Source organism: Lontra canadensis, unplaced genomic scaffold (genome assembly GCF_010015895.1).
Source record: "Lontra canadensis isolate GAN:19392208 unplaced genomic scaffold, GSC_riverotter_1.0 scaffold68, whole genome shotgun sequence".
Classification (NCBI taxonomy): domain Eukaryota; kingdom Metazoa; phylum Chordata; class Mammalia; order Carnivora; family Mustelidae; genus Lontra; species Lontra canadensis.
Genome location: NW_022631062.1, coordinates 11,547,984 through 11,568,091, shown reverse-complemented (window position 1 = coordinate 11,568,091; position 20,108 = coordinate 11,547,984). Strand labels below are relative to the sequence as shown.

At 63.0% G+C, this 20,108-nt stretch overlaps 1 protein-coding gene across 1 annotated transcript in view; it reads left to right on the top strand.

The window, feature by feature from the left end:
- Positions 1-20,108, top strand: part of LOC116880836 (cohesin subunit SA-2-like) — a 52,104-nt gene that overhangs the window by 29,417 nt on the left and 2,579 nt on the right. The window contains exons 15-29 of the mRNA XM_032880260.1: positions 3,170-3,277; positions 4,144-4,255; positions 4,905-5,019; positions 7,319-7,422; positions 8,479-8,571; positions 8,697-8,786; positions 9,387-9,593; positions 10,442-10,518; positions 10,956-11,043; positions 12,633-12,713; positions 13,396-13,488; positions 14,546-14,708; positions 15,294-15,442; positions 17,461-17,562; positions 19,724-19,875. Coding sequence (XP_032736151.1) covers positions 3,170-3,277; positions 4,144-4,255; positions 4,905-5,019; positions 7,319-7,422; positions 8,479-8,571; positions 8,697-8,786; positions 9,387-9,593; positions 10,442-10,518; positions 10,956-11,043; positions 12,633-12,713; positions 13,396-13,488; positions 14,546-14,708; positions 15,294-15,442; positions 17,461-17,562; positions 19,724-19,875 — 1,734 coding nt within the window. The remainder of the gene's footprint in view (positions 1-3,169; positions 3,278-4,143; positions 4,256-4,904; positions 5,020-7,318; positions 7,423-8,478; positions 8,572-8,696; positions 8,787-9,386; positions 9,594-10,441; positions 10,519-10,955; positions 11,044-12,632; positions 12,714-13,395; positions 13,489-14,545; positions 14,709-15,293; positions 15,443-17,460; positions 17,563-19,723; positions 19,876-20,108) is intronic.

Sequence of the window (20,108 nt, the reverse complement as noted above, 5' to 3'; positions counted from 1 at the left end):
TGCTGGCTGGAGGTCCCCGTGCCCACCGGCTGGAGGTCCCCATGCCCCTTCTGTGCCCCTTCTGTGCCCCTGCTGGCTGGAGGTCCCCGTGCCCCTGCCGGCTGGATGTCCCCGTGCCCACCGGCTGGAGGTCCCCATGCCCGCCGGCCGGAGGTCCCGCGCCCCTTCTGTGCCCCTTCTGTGCCCCTGCCGGCTGGAGGTCCCTGTGCCCACCGGCTGGAGGTTCCGTGCCCCTTCTGTGCCCCTTCTGTGCCCCTGCTGGCTGGAGGTCCCCATGCCCCTTCTGTGCCCCTTCTGTGCCCCTGCCGGCTGGAGGTCCCCGCGCACCCGCCAGCTGGAGGTCCCCGTGCCCGCCGGCCGGAGGTCCCACGCCCCTTCTGTGCCCCTTCTGTGACCCTGCCAGCTGGAGGTCCCCGTGCCCACTGGCTGGAGCTTCTGTGCCCCTTCTGTGCCCCTGCTGGCTGGAGGTCCCCGTGCCCGCTGGCTGGAGAGCCCCACGCCCCTTCTGTGCCCCTTCTGCGTCCCTGCCGGCTGGGGATCCCCGTGCCCCTTCTGTGCCCCTTCTGCGTCCCTGCCGGCTGGGGGTCCCTGCGCCCCGCTGGCTGTACGTCATCACGCCCATGCCGCACCCCCACCCCTGCTGGCTGTGCAGGGCGCAGATGGTGGGGCCGTGGGGTCATGCTGGTGGAGCGCTGTTTGGCTAAGGAACCCCGTGCCGTGCCTTTGCTCTTGTGTTGGGTGTGTTGTGCTCTGGCTCGGTTAGAGACCTCTGCCTCCAGTGTCCTTGCTCGCAGTCCGTGGGGAGGGCCCACTGGGTCCCCTGAAAGGTCAGACTGGGCCTGGCCTGGCCCTCAGCAGTTGGAGTTGTCTCTGGGAGTCCCGGCTTCTCCCGTCTGCGCCTGGGTCAGGGGCTCCCGGGGTGCCAAGGGTCTGGTGTTAGGAGGTGGCAACCAGTGGCCGGGCCTGCAGAATGTTCCGGAAACTCGTGGGTCCCGGTAGCACTTAGGCTGGGACGATGGGCTCTTGTTCCCTTGGACGTCCCGCAACTGCACGATGCACCCCCTTGCTCAGTGAGTCACGTGTCAGATGCTGATGTCAGGTATGTCTGCAACAGGGGGCACAGGGACACGACCTCCTGCTCAGCCCCCGTGCATAGATGCCCGGGCGAGTGCTGTGGGGACATCTTGTGCCCTGAAGGCTGGGGCCTGCCCGTGGTGCCATCTGTCTGCTCCGTGCTGAGGACAGAGTGGGACCAGGTGGACATAGGACTCTCATGCAGCCCTGCCTCCCACCGCAGCCCAGAGGGACACTGTCACAGCTGGAGACCAGGCACCGGGCTTCCTCCATGCTGTGTTGTGGTCCCATGAGTGCCCGGCTCTGCCGGCACCTGGCCAGATGCCCACATCCTGAAGCGGCAGGCAGGTGGCAAGTTGGCGTCGCGTAAGATGGACCCGTATGGAGAGCAGTGTGTACCCCGGGGCGGTGGCCTCTGTCTCCTGTCCCGTGCAGCCTGGGTGGCCCAGGGTGGCTGCAAGTCCTGCCCTTGGCCTTCCCACGGCTGCTGTGTCCGTCGGGGTCCTCCAGGGAGATGGACCCAACAGAAGACGTGGGGACACGTGCATCTGGAGGGAGGCTCCTTGGGGGCATTGGCTCAGGATTCCAGAGCTGGGGACGTCCCCGGACGTGTGTCTGTGAGCTGGGGATGGGAGCCCATGGTGTGGCTCGTGGGCAGCTGAGCAGATGGGCTGAACCGTGGCAGGTGGCCCTGGAGCATGGAGAGCGGGCTCGTTTGCTTAAGCAGTCCACATGTGAGGGGTTCCCTCCCAGCGCTGAGGGTCTGTGCTGGGCCGGCTGTCAGCAGCCCCCTGGTTTTGTAAGGAAGTGGCAGTGGCTGAAGCATCGTGTCAACCTGATTGCTCGTGGTGGGGGCAGGGGGCACCGTACGCCTGACTCCAGAAAGCCTGTGAGGAGTTCCCTGCAGAGATCTGCACGGGGGCGCAGCGGCTTCTCCTGCCCAGTGAGGTGGGCCGTGTCTAACCTGTCGAAGGCACGTATCCCACAGAGGGGAGGAAGTGTGTGTTTGCTGGGCCTTACCCCCAGCCGGGATACCCATCTTTTGTCGCCCTTGGCCATCCTGCTCCCAGGCATTCTGACTACACTTCTGCCAGCACCTTGGGGGCCTTGTGGAGCAAAGTGCCAGGTCTTAGGGCCACAGCTTGGCCTGAGTCTGTGGGCGGGCGCCCGGTGACTGGGCTCGGTTGTGGGAGGAGCCTGTGTGCCTCCTGTGGGGCAGAACCGTGTGGCTTTGGGGCTTGATGTTTGGATGGGGCTGATGTGGACACAGCGTATGTGCTCCTTGTGTACACTGTCCAAGGGTGAGGGCAGCTGTCCCAGTCCCTCGTCTGGGGCTCCCCGTGTCCTTGGGGGTCTTCCTCCTCCATTCAAAGCCCAGACAGTGAAGCACGTAGGCGGCCTGCCCCGTTTCTGCCGGTTCTGGGAATGCCCACGTAGCCACGTTGGCAGTCAGTCTGCTGTGCTGTGGTCAGGTGTGGGTTGAGAGGTTGTGTTTGGACACAGGATCACGCTGGTGGTGTCCCCCACCGACATCCCCCAGCCGCTCCCCCCGTGGGTGCCCGTGGACGTCTGCTGTCTTTCCGTGTATACCTCTGCATGCACACTTGCTCGGAGGGCGGAGGGTTGGGCTGACAGGTGGCCCAGGTGCACACGCAGGAGAGGACACAGATTTTCCCCTAATTTGGGGCTCATGGGCGGCTGGAGGGGAAGGAACCAACCCTAACCCTAGAGGCCCTGTAGGAGGCGGGGCTCTCTGGGGATCCTGCTCATGTGGCAGTCTCATGTGGCCTCAGCTCACATCTGGGGACGTGGGCTGCCCCAGGTGAGCTCAGACTGCTTGGGGTTCCAGAGGGACCACCTCTAGTGGAAGCTGAGGTTGGTGCCATTGGCCCAACAAAGAACTTCAGTTTGCTCTCGGGGACAGGCGTGTGTGGCAGAGCCCCGCGGGCACAGGTCCGTGTGGCAGAGCCCCGCGGGCACAGGTCCGTGTGGCAGAGCCCTGTGTGCACAAACCCGTGTGGTAAATCAAGCTGTGTGCCCAGCGTGTGTGGCAAAGCCCTGTGCAGGGTCTGGGCTCACGAGCATCCCCCCGCAGGCACTATGTGGGCGTGTTCTCCACCATGGAGTACGTCTTCCTGTTCCAGTTTGTGTATGCGGCCTACAGACCCATGGCGACCGCCGCGGGCGAACTCATCTGTAAGAGGTAAGGCAGGTGCCTGGCCACCCTGGGGCCCCTGATGGTGTCTCCAGGGCCGTGATGTCACTGTGATGTTGGAGGTGGGGTCCCCGTCCCATGTCCCGCGTCCCACCAGCTGCAGATCTGCAGATGGGGGTGGTAGGAGGAGGCCCCAGGACCCCAGAGAACAGCAGGGCCTGTGACCGGGGCTTATACAGGACTGCAGGTGTTGGGCCCCGAGGGACACAACGGGGTGCACACGAGCGTGAGACAGAAGGACACGCTGACCCAGAGTCTGGTACATGTGTGGGAGCAGACCAGCTTGATCCGTGTTGCAGGCACGTGCACACGTGGATTGGTTTGAGGAGGTGGTGGTGACCCCTTGTCCCTGAGGTCCCCTGAAGGTCCCCTGAGGCCCCCTGCGCCCCTCTCAGGTCCTCTGAGGCCCCCTGCGCCCCTCTCAGCTCCTCTGAAGCCCCCTGAAGCCCCCCGAAGCATGCTCCATATCCCTGAGGGCCCTCTTGGGCCATCGGGCCGTCTTGCCCTCACTGGCGGGTCTGCGTTCAGGTAAAGGTCCCCGCCTCTGGTTCTCTGGGGTTTGAGGTGCAGTGACGGGGGGGCCGTCTGGTTGTAGTTTCCCTCCCCAGTGCTGGCCCGAGCTGACAGTCAGCTCGGACAGACAGAAGTCAGTTCTAGAACTTTCCTCCGTGGTCTGCGTTCTGTCCCTGTGGCTCCCTGCTCTTCCTGCTGCCCGGGTTGTTGTGTGGACGGTGTGTGCAGACGAGTGCGCTGGAGTGCAGGTTGGCCCGGCCCCGCAGGACCTGGGGCCCGGCCAGGCGCACGGGGTCCCCCCTCCACGCCAGCACTGGGGTCACTGTCTCTGATCTCCCTAGGCTCCTGGCCCCTCCACCCCACGAAGGTTTCTTTGCTCAAGAGCCCCCTGACGAGTTTGATAGAAATCTCCAGAACATGAAGGCGCTCATCGACTTCTATCTGCAGGGCGAGGTGAGGGCCTGGCCGCGTGGGGTCCGGGGGCAGGGTGTCCGAGTCACGTGCGGGGCCCAGACTCGTGTCCCGTGCCTGCACCCTGTGTTCCGTGTCGTGTCCTATGTCGCATGTCCGCTTCCTGTGCTGGGCTGGAAAGGGGCTTGGCTCCCGTGTGGACGACACTGGCTGTGGGCACGTGGGAGTCACGTCCCTGGGTTGGTGTCTGCATGTGTCTCCATGGGACCACACATGGGAGGGTTGGGAAGGGAGCCGTTCCGGCCTGTGTCATTATTTGACCTCTTTGCCCCGTGTTGTCATTGTGTGACCTCCCTGCCCTGTGTCAACAGGTGTCTTCCCTGTCCTATGGTGTCATCATTGTGTGTCCTCCCTGCCCCTTGTTGTCATCACGTGTCCTCCCTGCCGTGTGTTGTCATCATCACTGTGTCCTCCCCTCCCAATGTCATCCGGTGTCCTCCATCCTATGTCATCGTTCCATGCCCTCCCTGCCCCATGGCATTACCATCACCGTATCCTCCCGACCCTGAGTGGCCGTCCTCACTGTGTTCTCCTTGCCCGTGTGTTCGTCAAATGACCTCCCTGCTCCGTGTCATCACATGTCCTCCTTTCACATTCTCACGACCTCACGTGTCGGGCACGTCCCTATCAGTTCCACAGACACGTCCCGTACCTGGTGGACGGCCTGTGGGAGGCAGCGCCCGCCCTGGTCCGGAACTGGGAGTGCATGACGGCCCTGCTGCTGGAGCCACGTGGCGGGCGCCAAGGTGAGCGTGGCCAGAAGCCTGCTCTGAGTCGTGGACCAGGGCCGTGATCCTGCCGGCCTCCCTGCTGTGCCTGCCAGGCCCACCATCCCCCACCCCGTGTCCCTCTGTCTCCCCCCACCGTGTCTCACTGTCCCCCCATGTCCTGCCATATGCATGTCCTACTGTCCCCATCCACCACTGTCCCTGTGTGCTGGTGTCCCGTGTTCCACTATCCCCATACTCATATACTGCCCCCATATCCCGCTGTCGCGTGTCCCACTGTCCGTATCCCCCGTGTCCCACTGTCCCTATCTCCCATGTACCATTGTCCCTGTCCTCCGTGTCCCACTGTCTCGGTGTCCCACTATCCCTATACATGTCCCACTGTCCCCATTCCACATATCCCACAATCTCTGTGTCCTGCTGTCCCCCCATGTCCTACTGTCCTCATGCCCCGCCCCAGGTCCCATTGTCCCCATCCCCAATGTCCCACCATCGCCATCTGCCACTGTCCTCCTTCCACTGTCCCCATCCTCCATTCTACCGTCCCCATGTCCCACTGTTCCTGTGCCCTGCCACTATCCTATTGTCCCCATCCCCCATGTCCTACCATCCCCATCTCCCACGGTCCTTGTCCCACTGTCCCCGTCCTCCCTGTCCTACCGTCCCCGTGTTTCACTGTCCCCTTGTGTCCCCCATCCCTGTCCCAATTCCTACTCTCCCCCACCTTGTGTCGCCCTGTCCCTGTCCCGTCATCCCTGCCATCCCGCCGGGTGTCCTCCCGTGCTGTCTGTGACACCGGCTAGTAGCACGTGGTGCAGGCAGGCCTGTCAATGCCTCCTGTGATGTGCGTGCTCCTTGAGTGCTTGGCTGGGGGGGAGGGGCATGTGCCATGCTTTCCTGGGGTGAGAGGGCCTTGGGTCTAGAGCATGTGGTTCACGGGTCCCTGGTCGGGGGTCTATAGGACGAGGGCCAAGGGCTGCTCTCCTGTAAGAGCCCCTGAAGCTTCAAGCCTGGCCCCAGAGTCAGGGTGCAGTGCGGGCAGAGTGTCTGGTGAACGAGCCCCCAACAGCTGGGACCCCCTTCCCCCATCCCTCTGAGACCCTGCCCCCCACCCCCGACACCACTCGCAAGGAGACTGCCCCCCATGCTGACACGGTCCTCCACAGCCCTACCCAAGGCCCCGCCACTCTGAGATCCCGCCTCCCCGACCCCGTGCTGCACACACGATCCCTGTGCCCACTGGTTCCTTCGCCGTCTGCTGCAGCGTCCTCTAGTAACAGCAGGAGTCCCAGTGCCACATCTCCGGCGTCGAGGCCCATCACGTTCCTTGGCGGGACCAGCAGCCTCCACCATGCTCCCTGGGCTCACCGAAGGGGCGTCTTTCTTTATCGTGAGGATGCCTCCTCCACTCTGACCCAATGTCTGGGGCCCAGCTGTGTGGTCTCTGTTTTCCTTGCCTCTGTGTATGAGCCTTGGCTGTCCCTGGGCTCGTAGGGGCACCACATCTAGGATGTGGGACACAGGACAGGAGGACCCACATGTGAAGTTGCACAGTAGTTGTGACAAATTACCTCACATCTGGTGGCTTAAACCAGAATCCATCCTCTCCCAGCTCTGGAGATGAGATCCAGGCGGGGCAGGGATGCTGAGATCCAGGTGGGGCGGGACAGGGCCACTGAGATCCAGGCGGGGCCAGGCTGGGCTCCCTCCTGAGGCGCCAGGAGAGGGTCCTTCCTGCCTCTTCCAGCTTCTGGGGCTCCAGGCATCCCTGGGCTGGTGGCCGCGTCCCTCCCATCTCTGCCTCCGTCCTCATGGGGATTCTCCTCTGTGTGTGTCTCCTGTTCTTGCTCTCACAAGGACACCTGTCCTTGAATCTAGGGCCACCCTTTTTTCCGATAAGTTCCATCCCATTCTGAGATTCTGGGTGGGTGTGATGAGTTAAAGTTACCATAGAACACCCCGATGAACAGACTGTCCCCTCGACTGGATGGTTTTAGACCTGAGTCCCGGGATACGGGGACAGCGGCGGGGGAGCCCCAGGGAGGAGTGCTCTGAGCCCCACATGGAGGTGAACGGGCCAACGGTGGTTTGCTTTGTGGGCAGTTTGAGCAAAGGGCGGGCCCTGGTTGCTGTCCTCTGCGTGTCCGGGAGTCTGAGCTCTGCTGGGGTTCTGTTGTGCCTAGGAGCCTGGCCACGCTCCCCACACGCTCTGAGCCCGTGCTGGGCTTACCGAGGCCTGTCCGAGGGGCACATCTCTCCAGAATGTTCTGTCTCTGGGGAGGTCAGAGTGTGCTGAGCTAGCGCTGTCTCCCCGCAGCCCTGACAAGCCAGCAGGAAAGAGTGCTCATTGAGATCCTCGTGGCCGCCGTGAGACAAGCTGCAGAGGGGCGCCCGCCTGCTGGCCGGCGCCTGGGCAAGAAAGTCAGTGCCACCCCCGCCCCCTGCCTTGATGCCCTTCGTCCCCTGTGCTGAGCGCTCTGCTGTGGCTGTCATGCCAGGGCTCTGTGGGCGCCCGCTCCCTCCTCCGCCTCGCAGTGCCCCCCGCCCGCGTGGCCCTGAGAGCCGCTTGCCGCTGCTTCCGCCTTGTGCTTGTCACCCTGGCTGCTCACTTGGCCCCTGGCCGTGCGGGCGGGACTCCTGGCCACCCAGGTAGGTGTCGTTGGCCACGCCTTGCAGCTGCTGCCCACCCCTCCTGCTGGCTACCGAGCCCTGTGCCCGCTGGGTCCTGTGTCTGCCGTCTGCCTCCCCGGGGAGGGCACACCACAGCCTTCCTTATGCCGTGTTCACTCTGGATGTAGCTGTTTGTCGGCCGGCCTTTGATTTGCCTCCGTGTGAGCCTCTGCTGCTGCTGGGACGAAAGATCACACCCCAGGGGCCTTAGAAACCACAGGAGTTATGCATGGTGCCCCAGCTCTGGAGTCCAGAGTCTGAGATCCAGGCAGGGCAGGGATGATGAGATCCAGGCGGGACAGGGATGCTGAGTTCTAGGCAGGGCAGGGATGCTGAGATCCCAGTGGGGCAGGACGTCTGAGATCCAGGCGAGAAGGGCTGTGTTCCCTCCTGAGGCTCCAGGGGAGGGTTCTTCCTGCCTTTTCCAGCTGCTGAGGCTCCAGGTGACCCTGGGCTATGGTTGAGTCCCTCCCACTTCTGCCTCTGTCCTCCCATGGCTGTCATGTTCTCCTCTGTGCACATGTCCAGCTGTGTGTGTTAATCTCCGTTTTACGACACCAGTACTACTAGATAAGGGTCCCACCCTCAGGTGTGACCTTGGGGGAGACAGCTGAGCTCTTGGTGGCGTCCCTGCATGGGAAGCTCTTCCTTGGAATCAAACACCCGAGTAGTTGTCCCGAGTTTTATCCTTGATTTGGGGGGAGCTCTGCCTGGGTGTGACCTCGCCATGTGGGAGCAGGTCCCAGGGCCGCCGTGGGACTCACGTGGGTCCATCGTGGGCTCAGGCCACGCATGCTCTGCCTGCAGGCCGCCAGGGAGGTGGACGGGACCCGCCGCTGGCGTGAGCATGCCAACATGAGCCGACACTTTGCCAAGGCACTGCCCCGGCTGCTCTCCAAGGTGCCAAGCGGGGAAGGGCCCAAGGCGGAGAGCCCAGGGAGGCTGGGGGAGCGCCAGGGCAGGCCAGGAGGCTGCAGAAGCGAGGGGAGGCTGGGGGGCTCCGCGTCACGCCTCTCTCTGGGCAGTTTGCAGCGGACAAAGAGAAGGTGACCCCCCTTCTGCAGATCCCCCAGTATTGCAACCTGGACGTGTATGACATGGATGGCCTGGGCTCGGTACGTCGCAGGACTCTGCTCCTGCTCCCTGAGCTCTGCGTGTGGGGGCCACACCCCTCCTTCGCAGGGTCCCTGCCCCACCCCTTGTCTGGGTCCCAGCATGGGGCCACGGGCCATCTCCCTGGAGTTTCAGGTGTCGGGCTGCTGTCCTCTTCCTATCCGCACTGCAGGGCTGGGCCATCACCCACGCTTGGGACAGGGTCCAGACCACCCCCCATGCTTGCGGGTCCTCTGACCTTATTCTCATGGCGCCATGCCCCCCTCCCTGCACTGCAGCTGCTCCTTTAGCCCTGACCTTCTCCCAAACCCCGTGACCTTTCACTCCACTCCTGACCTTTCCCCTGAACCGTACCATCCCCTGCCCCCCACCTAACCCCTGATCAACTTTTCCCTGACCCTTCATCTTCTCTCAACCCTGTGACTCCTGGCGGTGCCCGCTATGACCTCTGACCTCTCTTCCTCACGCTCACGACGTTTTCTCTGAACCCCTGACCTCCTGCCGATCCCCTGACCTTTCCTCCTCTGCGTCACAACCCCTGACCTTTTCTCACCACCCCGCACTGCGCCCCCGACCGGTCCTTTGCCCCCCGCCCCATGCAGTACCTGGACGCGGCGCTGCTGGAGCTGGACTGCCTGGTGCAGCGGCACTCGGACGTGGCGGTGCTGGAGGCCTGCGCCCGCGCCTACGGCACGTACTGTGATGAGGGGGGCTCTGCGCACTGCCAGGCCGCCCCCGCCTGCAGCCGGCTGGTGGACATGCTGGTGGACGCGCTCACCCCACTGCTGGACGTGTTCATCCAACATGAGGTGCAGGCCGGGGGTCTGTGACGGGGGTGCACGCGGGGGTGCGGTTCTCTGTTGGAGCCCCAGCTGGTCTCGCTGCCCCTGTGACGGGAGGGGGAACGTGTGCGGCGGGTGACCAAGGATTCCACTGCTCTCCGCGGGAGCCCCATTAGCCCCCGGAAGACCGTCCTGCCGGAGGCGCTGCCCTGTCTGCACTTGGCGGGCAGATGGTTTCCGTAAAGAGCCGCGTCATAAACACATTTGGCCAGGCGGGTGCTCCTGTGCTTGGGTGGTGGTCCAGGAGCACCGGACACAGCGCGTCACTGGGCTACGTTCCAGTAAAACTTTATTGACGCAGACGGGCTGAGGGCCGTGTGGCCTGTGGGCCTGGCATCCGGCCCTGATTGAGGCTCTTTGCTGGTGACGCCCTGCTTGTTTCCACAGGCAGGACTCCAGGTTGCTCTGGAACCTGGGCCTGCCGCGATTGTGGGGTGCTGCAGGTCAGCAACACACTTCTCTATCTGTTCTGTCAGCTGTAAATGGAGAAACGTATTCCCTGTGGCAGGTTCTTGGCAGGGATGTGAGGCCAGCGCATGAGACGGGAGGTCTCAGATCCCGACGGTCTTTGTTCTGCAGCCTACGTGTCTTTGAGGGTGTCCTCTGGTCCCCTTCGTGTCCTGCAGAGCTGGACACAGAATGGCCCGGGGCACTGTTTCCCTTTGGAGATCTTAAAGAGCTGCCTTCCGGAAAGTTGGGGACAGAGCAGGCAGGACACGGGCCTGGCTCGAAGCCGGACCGGTGTCCTGAGGAAGCCCCCCCCTGGAACGTGTGTCTCCCGTCACCACCCCCTCTGCTCTCTCCCCACTGTGTAGAAGCAGGGCCTGTTCCTTGGACACGGTGAGATGGGGCGGATCTGCTCCACGCTGCGGAGACTGGCTGCCTTCTACAGGTGAGGGGGGCAACACGCCCGTTCCCTTGGGGGAACAACCCCTTGGGCTCGTCCCCTTGGGAATGACCCCCAAGCCATGTGCCTGCTGCCTTACTCTGACAAATGTCCCCGTGTCCCAGGTGAGGTAGGGAGGACTCAGACCTTTGGGCGGGTGTCCTGTGGGTGTGCCTGGTGGCTCTGGGCCACCTGGGAGCCCATCCTGGCCATCCGGGCCCCTGAGCTGCGTCCCCAGGAGTGGGGACGGTCTCACCAGGCAGGTGCTGGACATCATACTGGAGGGAGCCCAGCTGGGCCATCTGGGGTTTGTGGCCCCTCAGTCTGCCAGGAGGTGATCCCTCAGCTCCGGGACCTACTGACCAGTGTTCGCGGCTCACCTGGGGGACGTCGGAGCTCCTGGTGGGGATGAGCCCTAAATCCTTGTGTGCATTTCTGGCCAGTGCACACGACCTGAGCAGCTGGAATCTGTATGAGAAGATGGACAGCCTGCTGACTTTCCGCCGGCACCAGGGCAGCCTGCCCACTGAGGTGAGGGCAGAGGGTGTCGGGTGGGTCCTTGTTGGGGGATGGGGGTGGGTTCTGGGGAGAGAAGGGTCTTGAGGGAAGGGAAGCATGGGGGGGAGGGTCCTGAGGAGAGGGGTCCCGAGGGGAGGGAAGCATGGGGGGGACAGGTTCTGGGAGGAGAGAAGGGTCCTGAGGGGAGAGGGAAGGATGGGGAGATGGGTTCTGAGGAGAGAGAAGGGTCCTGAGGAGAGGGAAGCATGGGGGGAATAAGTTCTGGTGGGAGAAAAGTATCTAAGGGGAGGGAAGCATGGGGGATTCCTGAGGAAAAGGAAGGGTTCTTAGGGGAGGAAAGCATGGTGTGGGACAGACCTGAGGGGAGAGAAGGTCCTGAGGGAAAGGAAGCATGGGGGAGGGGATGGTTCTGAGGAGAGGGAAGGGTCCTGAGGGGAGGGAAGCATGGTGGGGAGGGTCCTGAGGAGAGAGAAGAGTCCTGAGTGGAGGGAAGCTTGGTGGGGGCCAGGTCCTGAGGGGAGGGAAGCATGGAGAGACCTGAGGAGAAGAGTCCTAAGAGGAAGGAAGCATGGGGAGACGCATCTTGAGGGGAGGGAAGCATGGGGGTGGGTCCTGAGTGGAGAGAAGTTTCCTGAGGGGAGGGAAGCATAGGGGGAGTGCCTGAGGGGAGAGAAGGGTCATGAGGGGAGGGAAGCATAGCGGGGGTTCCTGAAGAGAGAGAAGAGTCATGAGGGGTGGGAGGCATGGGTAGGTCCTGAGGAAAAGGAAGGGTTCTGAGGGGAAGGAAGCATGGTAGGGGACAGGCCTGAGGGGAGAGAAGGTCCTGAGGAAAGGGAAGCATGGGGGCGGTGGACGATGGTCCTGAGGAGAGGGAAGGGTCCTGAGTGGAGGGAAGCTTGGTGGGGGCCAGGTCCTGAGGGGAGGGAAGCATGGCGAGGAGAGGGTCGCGAGAGGAGAGGGGATGGAAGCATGGGGGGATGAGTTCTGATGGGAGAGAAGGGTCCTGAGGGGAGGGAAGAATGGAGGCGGAGGGTCCTGAAGGGAGGGTAGCATGGGCGGAGGGTCCTGAGGGAAGAGACATGTCATGAGGGGAGCAAAGCATGGGGAGATGGGTCCTGATGGGAGAGAAGGGTCCTGAGGGGAGGGAAGGGCCCTGAGGGGAGGGAGGCGTGGGGCGGGGCGCGGAGGGTCCTTAGTGGAGAGAAGGATCCTGAGGAGAGGAATGGTCCTGAGGGGAGAGAAGGGTTCCACGGGGGTGTGGGGCAGATTCTTGGTGGAGAAGGATCTTGGAGAGAGATGGGTCTTGGGGGGCTGTAGGGTCCTGAGAGGGGGACAGATCCTGGGGCAGGAGGATCGCAGGAGTTGGGGGTCGGTAGGGTCCTGAGTGGGGGGCAGATTCTGAGGGGAAAGGGACCAGGAGAGTGTCCTGATGGAGGGGGAGAGGATCGTGGAGGGAAAGAAGGGTCCCGGTCAGGGAACAGGCCCTGAGTGGGGGAGGGGCAGGTACTGGGTGAGGTCTCCGGGTTCTCTGCTAAGGAGTGTCCCCAGGGTGGGTGTCCCATCCACATCCCCAACTCCATGACAGGCCCTGCGCCCCACAGGTTGTGCACTGTGCCCTCCAGTGCACCTACTATGCGCTCCTGTGGCAGATTGTCGCCGCCACGGACCGGCTGCCGCCCCAGGTGGGTGAGGGGTGCGGAGGAGGTCAGGCGTGTGGTCTGTAGTAGTCTGTGAGGAGGGAAAGATGGAGTGGGATAGAGCCAGCACTGCCACTGTGACAGACGTCTGCCCCACCAGTGGCTGGCGTCTGTCATCCCGGGGTCCGCCTGCGCTCCTCGACTCCGACGTGAGAGCTGACTTGGGCTGTGGCCAACATCACCACCCAGCCTGCCCGCCCGCCATGGGGAGCGCGGCTCAGATGATCTGAGGACCTGCCCCTGTGCGCTGGGGGAGACCCTTGTCCTTCCTTGGCTGCTGGCCAGGCCCTTAGTTTGGAGCCAGCCACACTTTGGGGTTATATTTATGGTTTCTTGGAAATCTGCAGGCTGAGTTCCTTGGGAGGGAGTTTAGACCTGTGTGGGGAGATTATGGTGTGGGGGATGATGGAGATACGGGGAGGGGGACATAGGGGGATGGGGAGGGGACATGGGGTAAAGATGGGGGAGGGCAAGGGGGCCATGGGGCTAAAGACGAGGGAGGGAGGGGATGACGAGGGGGATGGGGAGGCGGACGCGAGGGCGAGGACGGTGGTTGATCTGTGCGGGGATGTACCTCATGCCGGCTCGCCTGAGGCGGGCAGGTACGTGGAGCTGGCGCCGGGGCTCCGCTGACGGGGGCACCTGCGCGCCGGCTGTCCGCTGGCAGGAGGCGCTCCTGGACTTGAGGAAGAGGCTGCTGAGGTTCTGCCTGGTGTGCCGAGTGTACCTGAACCACCAGAGCAAGGTGCTGAGCGAGAAGGTGCGTGCGTCCCTCTGCGAGCTCGCGGGTGCTGCCACGGCTGGCGGAGCAGGAGGGGCGTTAGCCACGCCGGGGACGTGGGCTGGAGCGCATCAGGGTTAGGGTTTTCTGCGACGCCGGTTCCTGCTCTCCGTGGGTGTCTCGTACGATGACGTTTGCTCTTGAACGATGAGGGCAAGGCCTGAGGGGGGCCACCATCGCGTCGTGCGAGCATCTTACATCTTTGAAGTTGTTTGCACGCCCTGGTTCGCGGGAGCCCAGAGCCCACGCGCACGGCACCGGTACCCAGGAGCCCGCGTGCACGGCCCGTTCGAACCACCGCACCCGTCTGGGGGTCGCTCCCATGATCCGGTCCACGTGCCGCGGTGGTGGACACGCTGGGCGTGAACTCGCAACCGCCGTGTCTGGAGGTTGCCGTACACGGAACCTTCAGGGCCGTCCCCTGTCTGCGGGGAAACTGTTCTGAGGGCTTCTGGACGCTGGACGCAGGCGCCCGTTTCCTGCCACCTTCCGCGCCGGGGCTCCGGCGTTCTTCCCGTGCGCGTGTAAATTCTCAGAGTTCCAGAATTTCCTCTCCCGCTACCTTACATAAAACCTCGCTCTTGTCGGACTTGTGGCCGACTGAGGAGGTCGAGTGTGCGGCTCCTTTTCCAGCGGCTGGGCTCTGCCCTGTGACCCTCCCCACCGCGGGTCACCAGCACGTGTCCGTGCTGTCCCGCCTGTGTGGCTCCGGTCCCGGCCGCGGTCCATGCCGCTGCGCCGCCCGGATGTGGGGGACGTTTGCGTTCAGCGTGTGTGTTGTGTGTGGCTGTGAGGCGTTGTTCGTGGTTGTGTCGCCCGCGTGCTGTCTGTCCGCGTGTCGTCTGTCTCCGGTGTTCCGCTTGCGGCCTGGGGTTCAGCGGCGCATGTCTTTCGGGGCCCCTCCCCGCCCTGTGGCTCTCATCCAGCCCTGGGTTGGCCTGGGCAGCTGGGGGACACTAGACGGGGTCCATCCCTGGGGGGTGAGTGCCTCTCCCTGTCGGTGCCCCCTCACCCCACAGCCCCTCGCCCCCCTCAGGCCTTCATCCTGCTGTGTGACCTGCTCCTCATCCTCAGCCACCAGGGCCCTGAGGAGGACACGGGCCTGGGGCTGCTGTTCTTCGTCCCCGACCACGTGCTGCAGTGCAAGCTCCTCACCTTTGTCAAGGAGCATGTGTTCCTGGAGGAGGCCGGAGCTGCAGGTCAGCCTCCCGGGAACTTGGGGCAGGGACGGAGGAGAGACCTGGAGTGGGGACAGCTGGGGCAGCCTGGGGCAGGAGGTGGTCTGGGCGGTAAGGATAGGGCATGACCTTGGGCCGGGAGGGGGCGGGGGGCTGCAGTAGAACGGTAGGGGGACCTCAGGGGGACCTTGGGGGTTGGGCACCGTTGGAGCAGACCGGGGGCAGGAGGGCCTGTGCAGGCTTCGGGTGGCAGGTGGACGACACTCGTCGGGGGCTCAAGCGTGCTGGGGTCTGGAGCTGCATTTCCCAGGCACGTGTCTTCTTGGTTCACGCTGCCACGGAGGAGTCGGGGGAGCCCGGGCCAGGCGGTCAGGACCTGGAAACACAGGGACCCCATGACACTAAGCTCTTCCTCTGTGGCCCTGGGTCTGCGCTCTGGGGTCAGCATGTCCCGTGGGGGTTCTGAGCCACGGCCATCCTGGCACCGGTACACGGAGAGGACGCTGGCACCCCTAAGCCCCCCGGAGCCGTGTCCCCGCCCGCCCCACGGCTCCGCCAGGGCCAGGCGGCCGCACGAGACACAGCGGAGTCCGACTGCCTCGGCAGGGCCCAGCAGAGTTTACAAGGAGGAGGACGCGGAAGAGCTGCACGAGCTGTTCCACCGGAGAAACATGCTGGCCGTGTTCTGTAAGCTTGTCGTCTACAACGTGCTGGAGATGAGCGCGGCCGCCGACATCTACCAGTTCTACCTGAAGGTCTCTGCCCGGCTCTCCCGTCCCTGCAGCCCGAGCTCACCCTCCCCCGCCCCCTGCTCTCCTGTGTGAGACACGGAATTGGGGTAGAAAGATTCCAAAAAAGAGGAGATGAGTGGAACGTACTCAGACTTACGGGCTCCCTGTCGTTAACCTGTCCTCCCGTTTCCTCCGACGGCTCCCGTGGGTGAGCCCACCTGTGTGCGTGTGTGGGCGGCATTCCTGTGAGCGTCTCCTAAGCCTTTTTCTATCACTCACGCCTCTCCCCAAACCTGAGTCCCGGGGAGTGTCTTCATTTAGGACCTCACTTCTTGTCTTTGAAAACTCTGCGGTCTTGTTCAGTGAACCATTGCTGCTCTCATTCCATTCTTCCATTGCTACTGAGATTGCACGCGAGCTGCGTGAGGGCTGCAACGTGATCCTTGATGTGCCCCAAGTGATCATCATGAGGGCCTGGCACGGAAGGAGGCCCAGAAGTTTCCATGAGTGAATGGATGGGTGAATGGATGACTGCATGGACGGATGGATGGATGGGTGGATAAATGGATGTGTGGATGGACAGATGGGTGGATAGATGGATGGGTAGATGGATGGATGGATGGATGGATGGATAGGTGGGTGGGTGGGTGGATGGATGGATGGATGGATGGAAGGATGGGTGGATGGGTGGGTGGATGGATGGATGGATGGATGGGTGGGTGGGTGGGTGGGTGGATGGATGGGCAGGTGGGTAGACGGTTGGGTAGATGAATGGATACATGGGTGGATGGATGGGTGGGTGGATGGATGGATGGATGGATGGGTGGATGGATGGGTGGGTGGGTGGGTGGATAGATGGATGGGCAGGTGGATAGACGGTTGGGTAGATGAATGGATACATGGGTGGATGGGTGGATGAGTGGACGGGTACATGGCTGGGTGTGCAGATAAACAGATAACTAGATCGGTGGGTAGGTGGTTGGTTGGATAGCTAGATGGATGGATAAATGGGTAGATATATGGGTGGATGGATGAATGAATGGGTGGGTGGGTGGATGGATGGATGGGTAGATGAATGCATAAATGGGTGGGTGGGTGGATGGATGGGTGTGCAGATAAGCAGATAACTAGATGGGTGGTTAGGTGGTTGGTCGGATAGCTAGATGGATGGATAAATGGGTAGGTGGATGGGTGGATGGATGGATAAATGGGTGGGTGGATGAGTGGATGGGTAGGTGGATGGATCCGTGGAACAGGTGGATGGATGGATGAGTGAACAGGTGGGTAGTGGATGGATGGATGGGTGGATTCAGTCACTGTCACATTCGTAGAAATTGTCATTTCAAGATCTTTTGGCGTCTTGTAATTAGATGGAGACATTGGCTCTTTGTTATTTGTGGGAAAAATGTTCCTTTGATGACTTTTTCATTCTGAGTTTTATTTATGTGGTGGTGATTCTTTTTTCCCTGTTTTAAGCTCACATGATCCTGAGCTCTGTGGCGTGGGGTGTAAGGACAGTCTGGCCTGGGTTTTCCCTTCCCTCCTGTGTTTTGGGCGGCGCTCTCCTCTCCCGAGACTTAACCTCTTAACGTCCTGAGCCTCCCTGTGTCCTGGGGGCCGTGTCGGTGCCCGGCTGTTGTCGCACGTTTGGGTTTGGGCTGCTTCCACACTGGCTGGGGCAGGTCGGTGTGGCTCTGAGAGGCTCGGCTCCCTGGCTCGCCTGCCCTCCCTGTGGAAGGAGTGCCCCTGAGGGACAGGGCCAGCCAGTGCTGGGGGCACAGCCGGGTCCTGGTCTGGGAAGCCTGATGGCCCCAGCTTTCCCAGGTCCATGGGATGTGCCCTCCCCGCCAGCCCAGGACCCGGCCCCCGGCCCTGGCTGGTGCTGAGTGCTCGGCGGGATCCCCCTGTGCGAACTTCCCGGGACACAGACACTGGGTCTGAGCCACGTGGCTGTCCATAGTCTGCAACTTGGGAAGGCGGCATAGGAAGGGGTTGGTGCATCTGTCGTCTCCGTGTTGATGGTCCTTTCCTCCCACTCGCAGCATTACCATCACTTTGGGGACATCATCAAGGAGACCATGACCCGGACGAGGCAGAACGACAGGCTTCGCAACGCGCTGTCCCTGCTCCTGTGTCTGCAGCAGGTGAGTGGCCTGTCCCGGAAGGGCTCACGGCATCCTGGGACCGGTCCCCGCGGCTCCGGGCCGCAGTGCGTCGCCCAGCCCTGGGGGGCGTGCCTGCTTGGGGACACGCCAGGCACGGGTCCTGCTGGGCCTCACTGCCCGCTCCTCGGGAGCCCTGCGCGGCCCCTCGTGGTGGCGGACCAGTCAGACCCTGACGCCTCCTGGTGCTGGAGGCTGCGGCCCCAGGGCTGCATCCTAGTGGGCTCAGGTTCTGGGGAGACCTTTGGAGGGTCACAGATGGCACCCCCTGCCGGGTCCTCACGTGACCACAGGTGAAACACGGGGACCTCTCTCTGGACATGTAAGAGGACGAGACCCCACCATGGGGGCCCCGCCATGTGACCCTCTCGGCTCCCAACCACCTTCCAAGGCCCCCACCACCCCAGCAGCCCCCAGGAGGCCCGGCTTACACCTGTGGACTTTGGGGGCAGAGCCCACGGACGTTCAGTCCCGCACAGCTGGTTTCTGTGCTCTGTCCACCTCCCGGTGAGGGCACTGTTTGGATGGGTTCCCCTGCTGCTCAAGGACTGGACGTGGTCAGGGGTGTGTTGTGGGGACATACGGCAGCTCGTGGTGTGTGCCCAGGGCTGCTTAGGTGGACAGGGTGTCACTCCGTCCTCTTGTGCACGGAGCGGCTGGGCTCCAGCATCGGGCTGGACTGTCCCCTGGAGGCCTTCAGGTGTCGTCTTGCACACTGAGCTAGGTCTCCTGATGGTCACTCGGCTTGTCCCCGACTCTCAGGGTGGTGTCCCCCTCCCGCATCAACTGACCCTCAGGGTGGACATCCCCCTCCCCCATCAACTGACCATCAGGGTGGGCGTCCCCCCCCACCTGCTGACCCTCAGGGCGGTGTCCACCCCCCGACCATCCACCGATCCTGAGGGTGGGCGTCTGCCTTCTCCACATCAGTCTGTCTTGACACCGTGTGAGTGCGTGTCCTGGGTCTGACTCTGGTCCTTCCATCCCCGTGGCAGCTGGTTCACCCAGATCTGTGGAACCACGACTGGACACGTGGCTTGTTCGTGCTCTGTTATGCTGCCAGACGAGTGTGTCTGCCTGTAGTTGGGTTTCCGTCCACGTGTGGGGAGTTCTCGCAGAGGCCGTGTGGGCTTCCGTGGCAGCGGCGACTCGGGACTCCATGACTTCTGTCCCTTCTCTGCCCGATCCTGGCTTTGTGCACTGAGTCTGGGGCTGCCCACCGGCTTGAGCTCTTTGCAAGGCCTGCCTTTGGTCCTCAGTGCTAGGGTCACGGCTTCCTACACGGCTGACTGTGGCCGGTGTCCGTGGTGCCATGGGCGCCGTGGACTCGTTTCTCTCTGGGGAGCTGAGCCTCCGTGGGTGTATCAGGAAGGGCTGGAATCTGGCATCCCCGCTGCCAGTGTGGGTTCCTGGTCCTTGTGCCCATTCTGCCGGGGGGTGCGGTGGCCAGGCCTCTCCGCGGCCACTTGCTAGACCATCTCTGTCCCGTGGTTTTCCTGGAACACGGCTTCTCGGTCCCGATGTCACAGGCCATGCGGACTCTTGGCCCCAACACTGAAGTCTGCCTTTAGGTTGGACTGTTTCCTGCCATTTTCTGTTCCTTTGGAAACGGCCTCCCTCCTCCTGGCCCAAGAACGGGTCTGCGTGTACGACACTGAGGTGACCCTCATTCCCCAGAGCAAGCATGGCACGTCAGGGGCACCTTCCTGTCGTCTCAAGCCCCCTCGTGTCCCATTTGGTGTGTGCTTTCCCTGTAAATCAGGAGTGCCGTCCTCCTCGTGGGTTTTCTGTTGCGTCTGACACGCACACGGGAGCTGTGGCTGACCAGGTGGGACGTGGGCAGTACGGGTGTGCAGGGGACGTTTGCAGGCTCCTGGCTCCTGGGCGTGTCTTGGTCTGTGCCACCTGCTCCCCGCTCCCCGGCATCCCGGCCTCAAGGTGGCTGTCCCAAGGACCCCTGCCCTGTCCCCCGTGGATGTCATCGGCCGGGGCCGCTGTGCTCCGGGAACTTGTCCCTTCTCTGTGCTGTTTTACCTCTAGGGGGTGGTGGGAGGTGGAGGGAGGCGTCTCGGGATGTGCTGAACCTCGGTTTGTGGGACATGCCCCTGGTGGCCCTGACCCCACCGCCCCTGTGCTCCTACAGCTGTTCCAGAAGCACGTGGACACGTATGGCATGGGCTACGACCCCATCGAGTTCATCTGCGGCCCCTTCTACTCCATCCGGCTGTTGGCACGCCGCTTTGCGCTCACCCTCGGCTTTGACCGTGCCCGTGACGCGGCCCACCTGATCCACAGGTACCTGCTGGTACGGGGTGCTGTGACAACACCCTACACACCCCAGCCCTGGCCTGACCTCACCTGACACTGTGCTCCCCAGTCTGACCCTGTCTCTGGTCTCACCCCACCTGACGCTGTGCTCCTCACTATGACCCCCATCTCCGGTCTGACCCCACTTGATGCTGTGCTCCCTGCTTTGACCCTGTCCCCGGTCTGACCCCACCTGACGCTGTGCTCCCCGCTGAGACCCC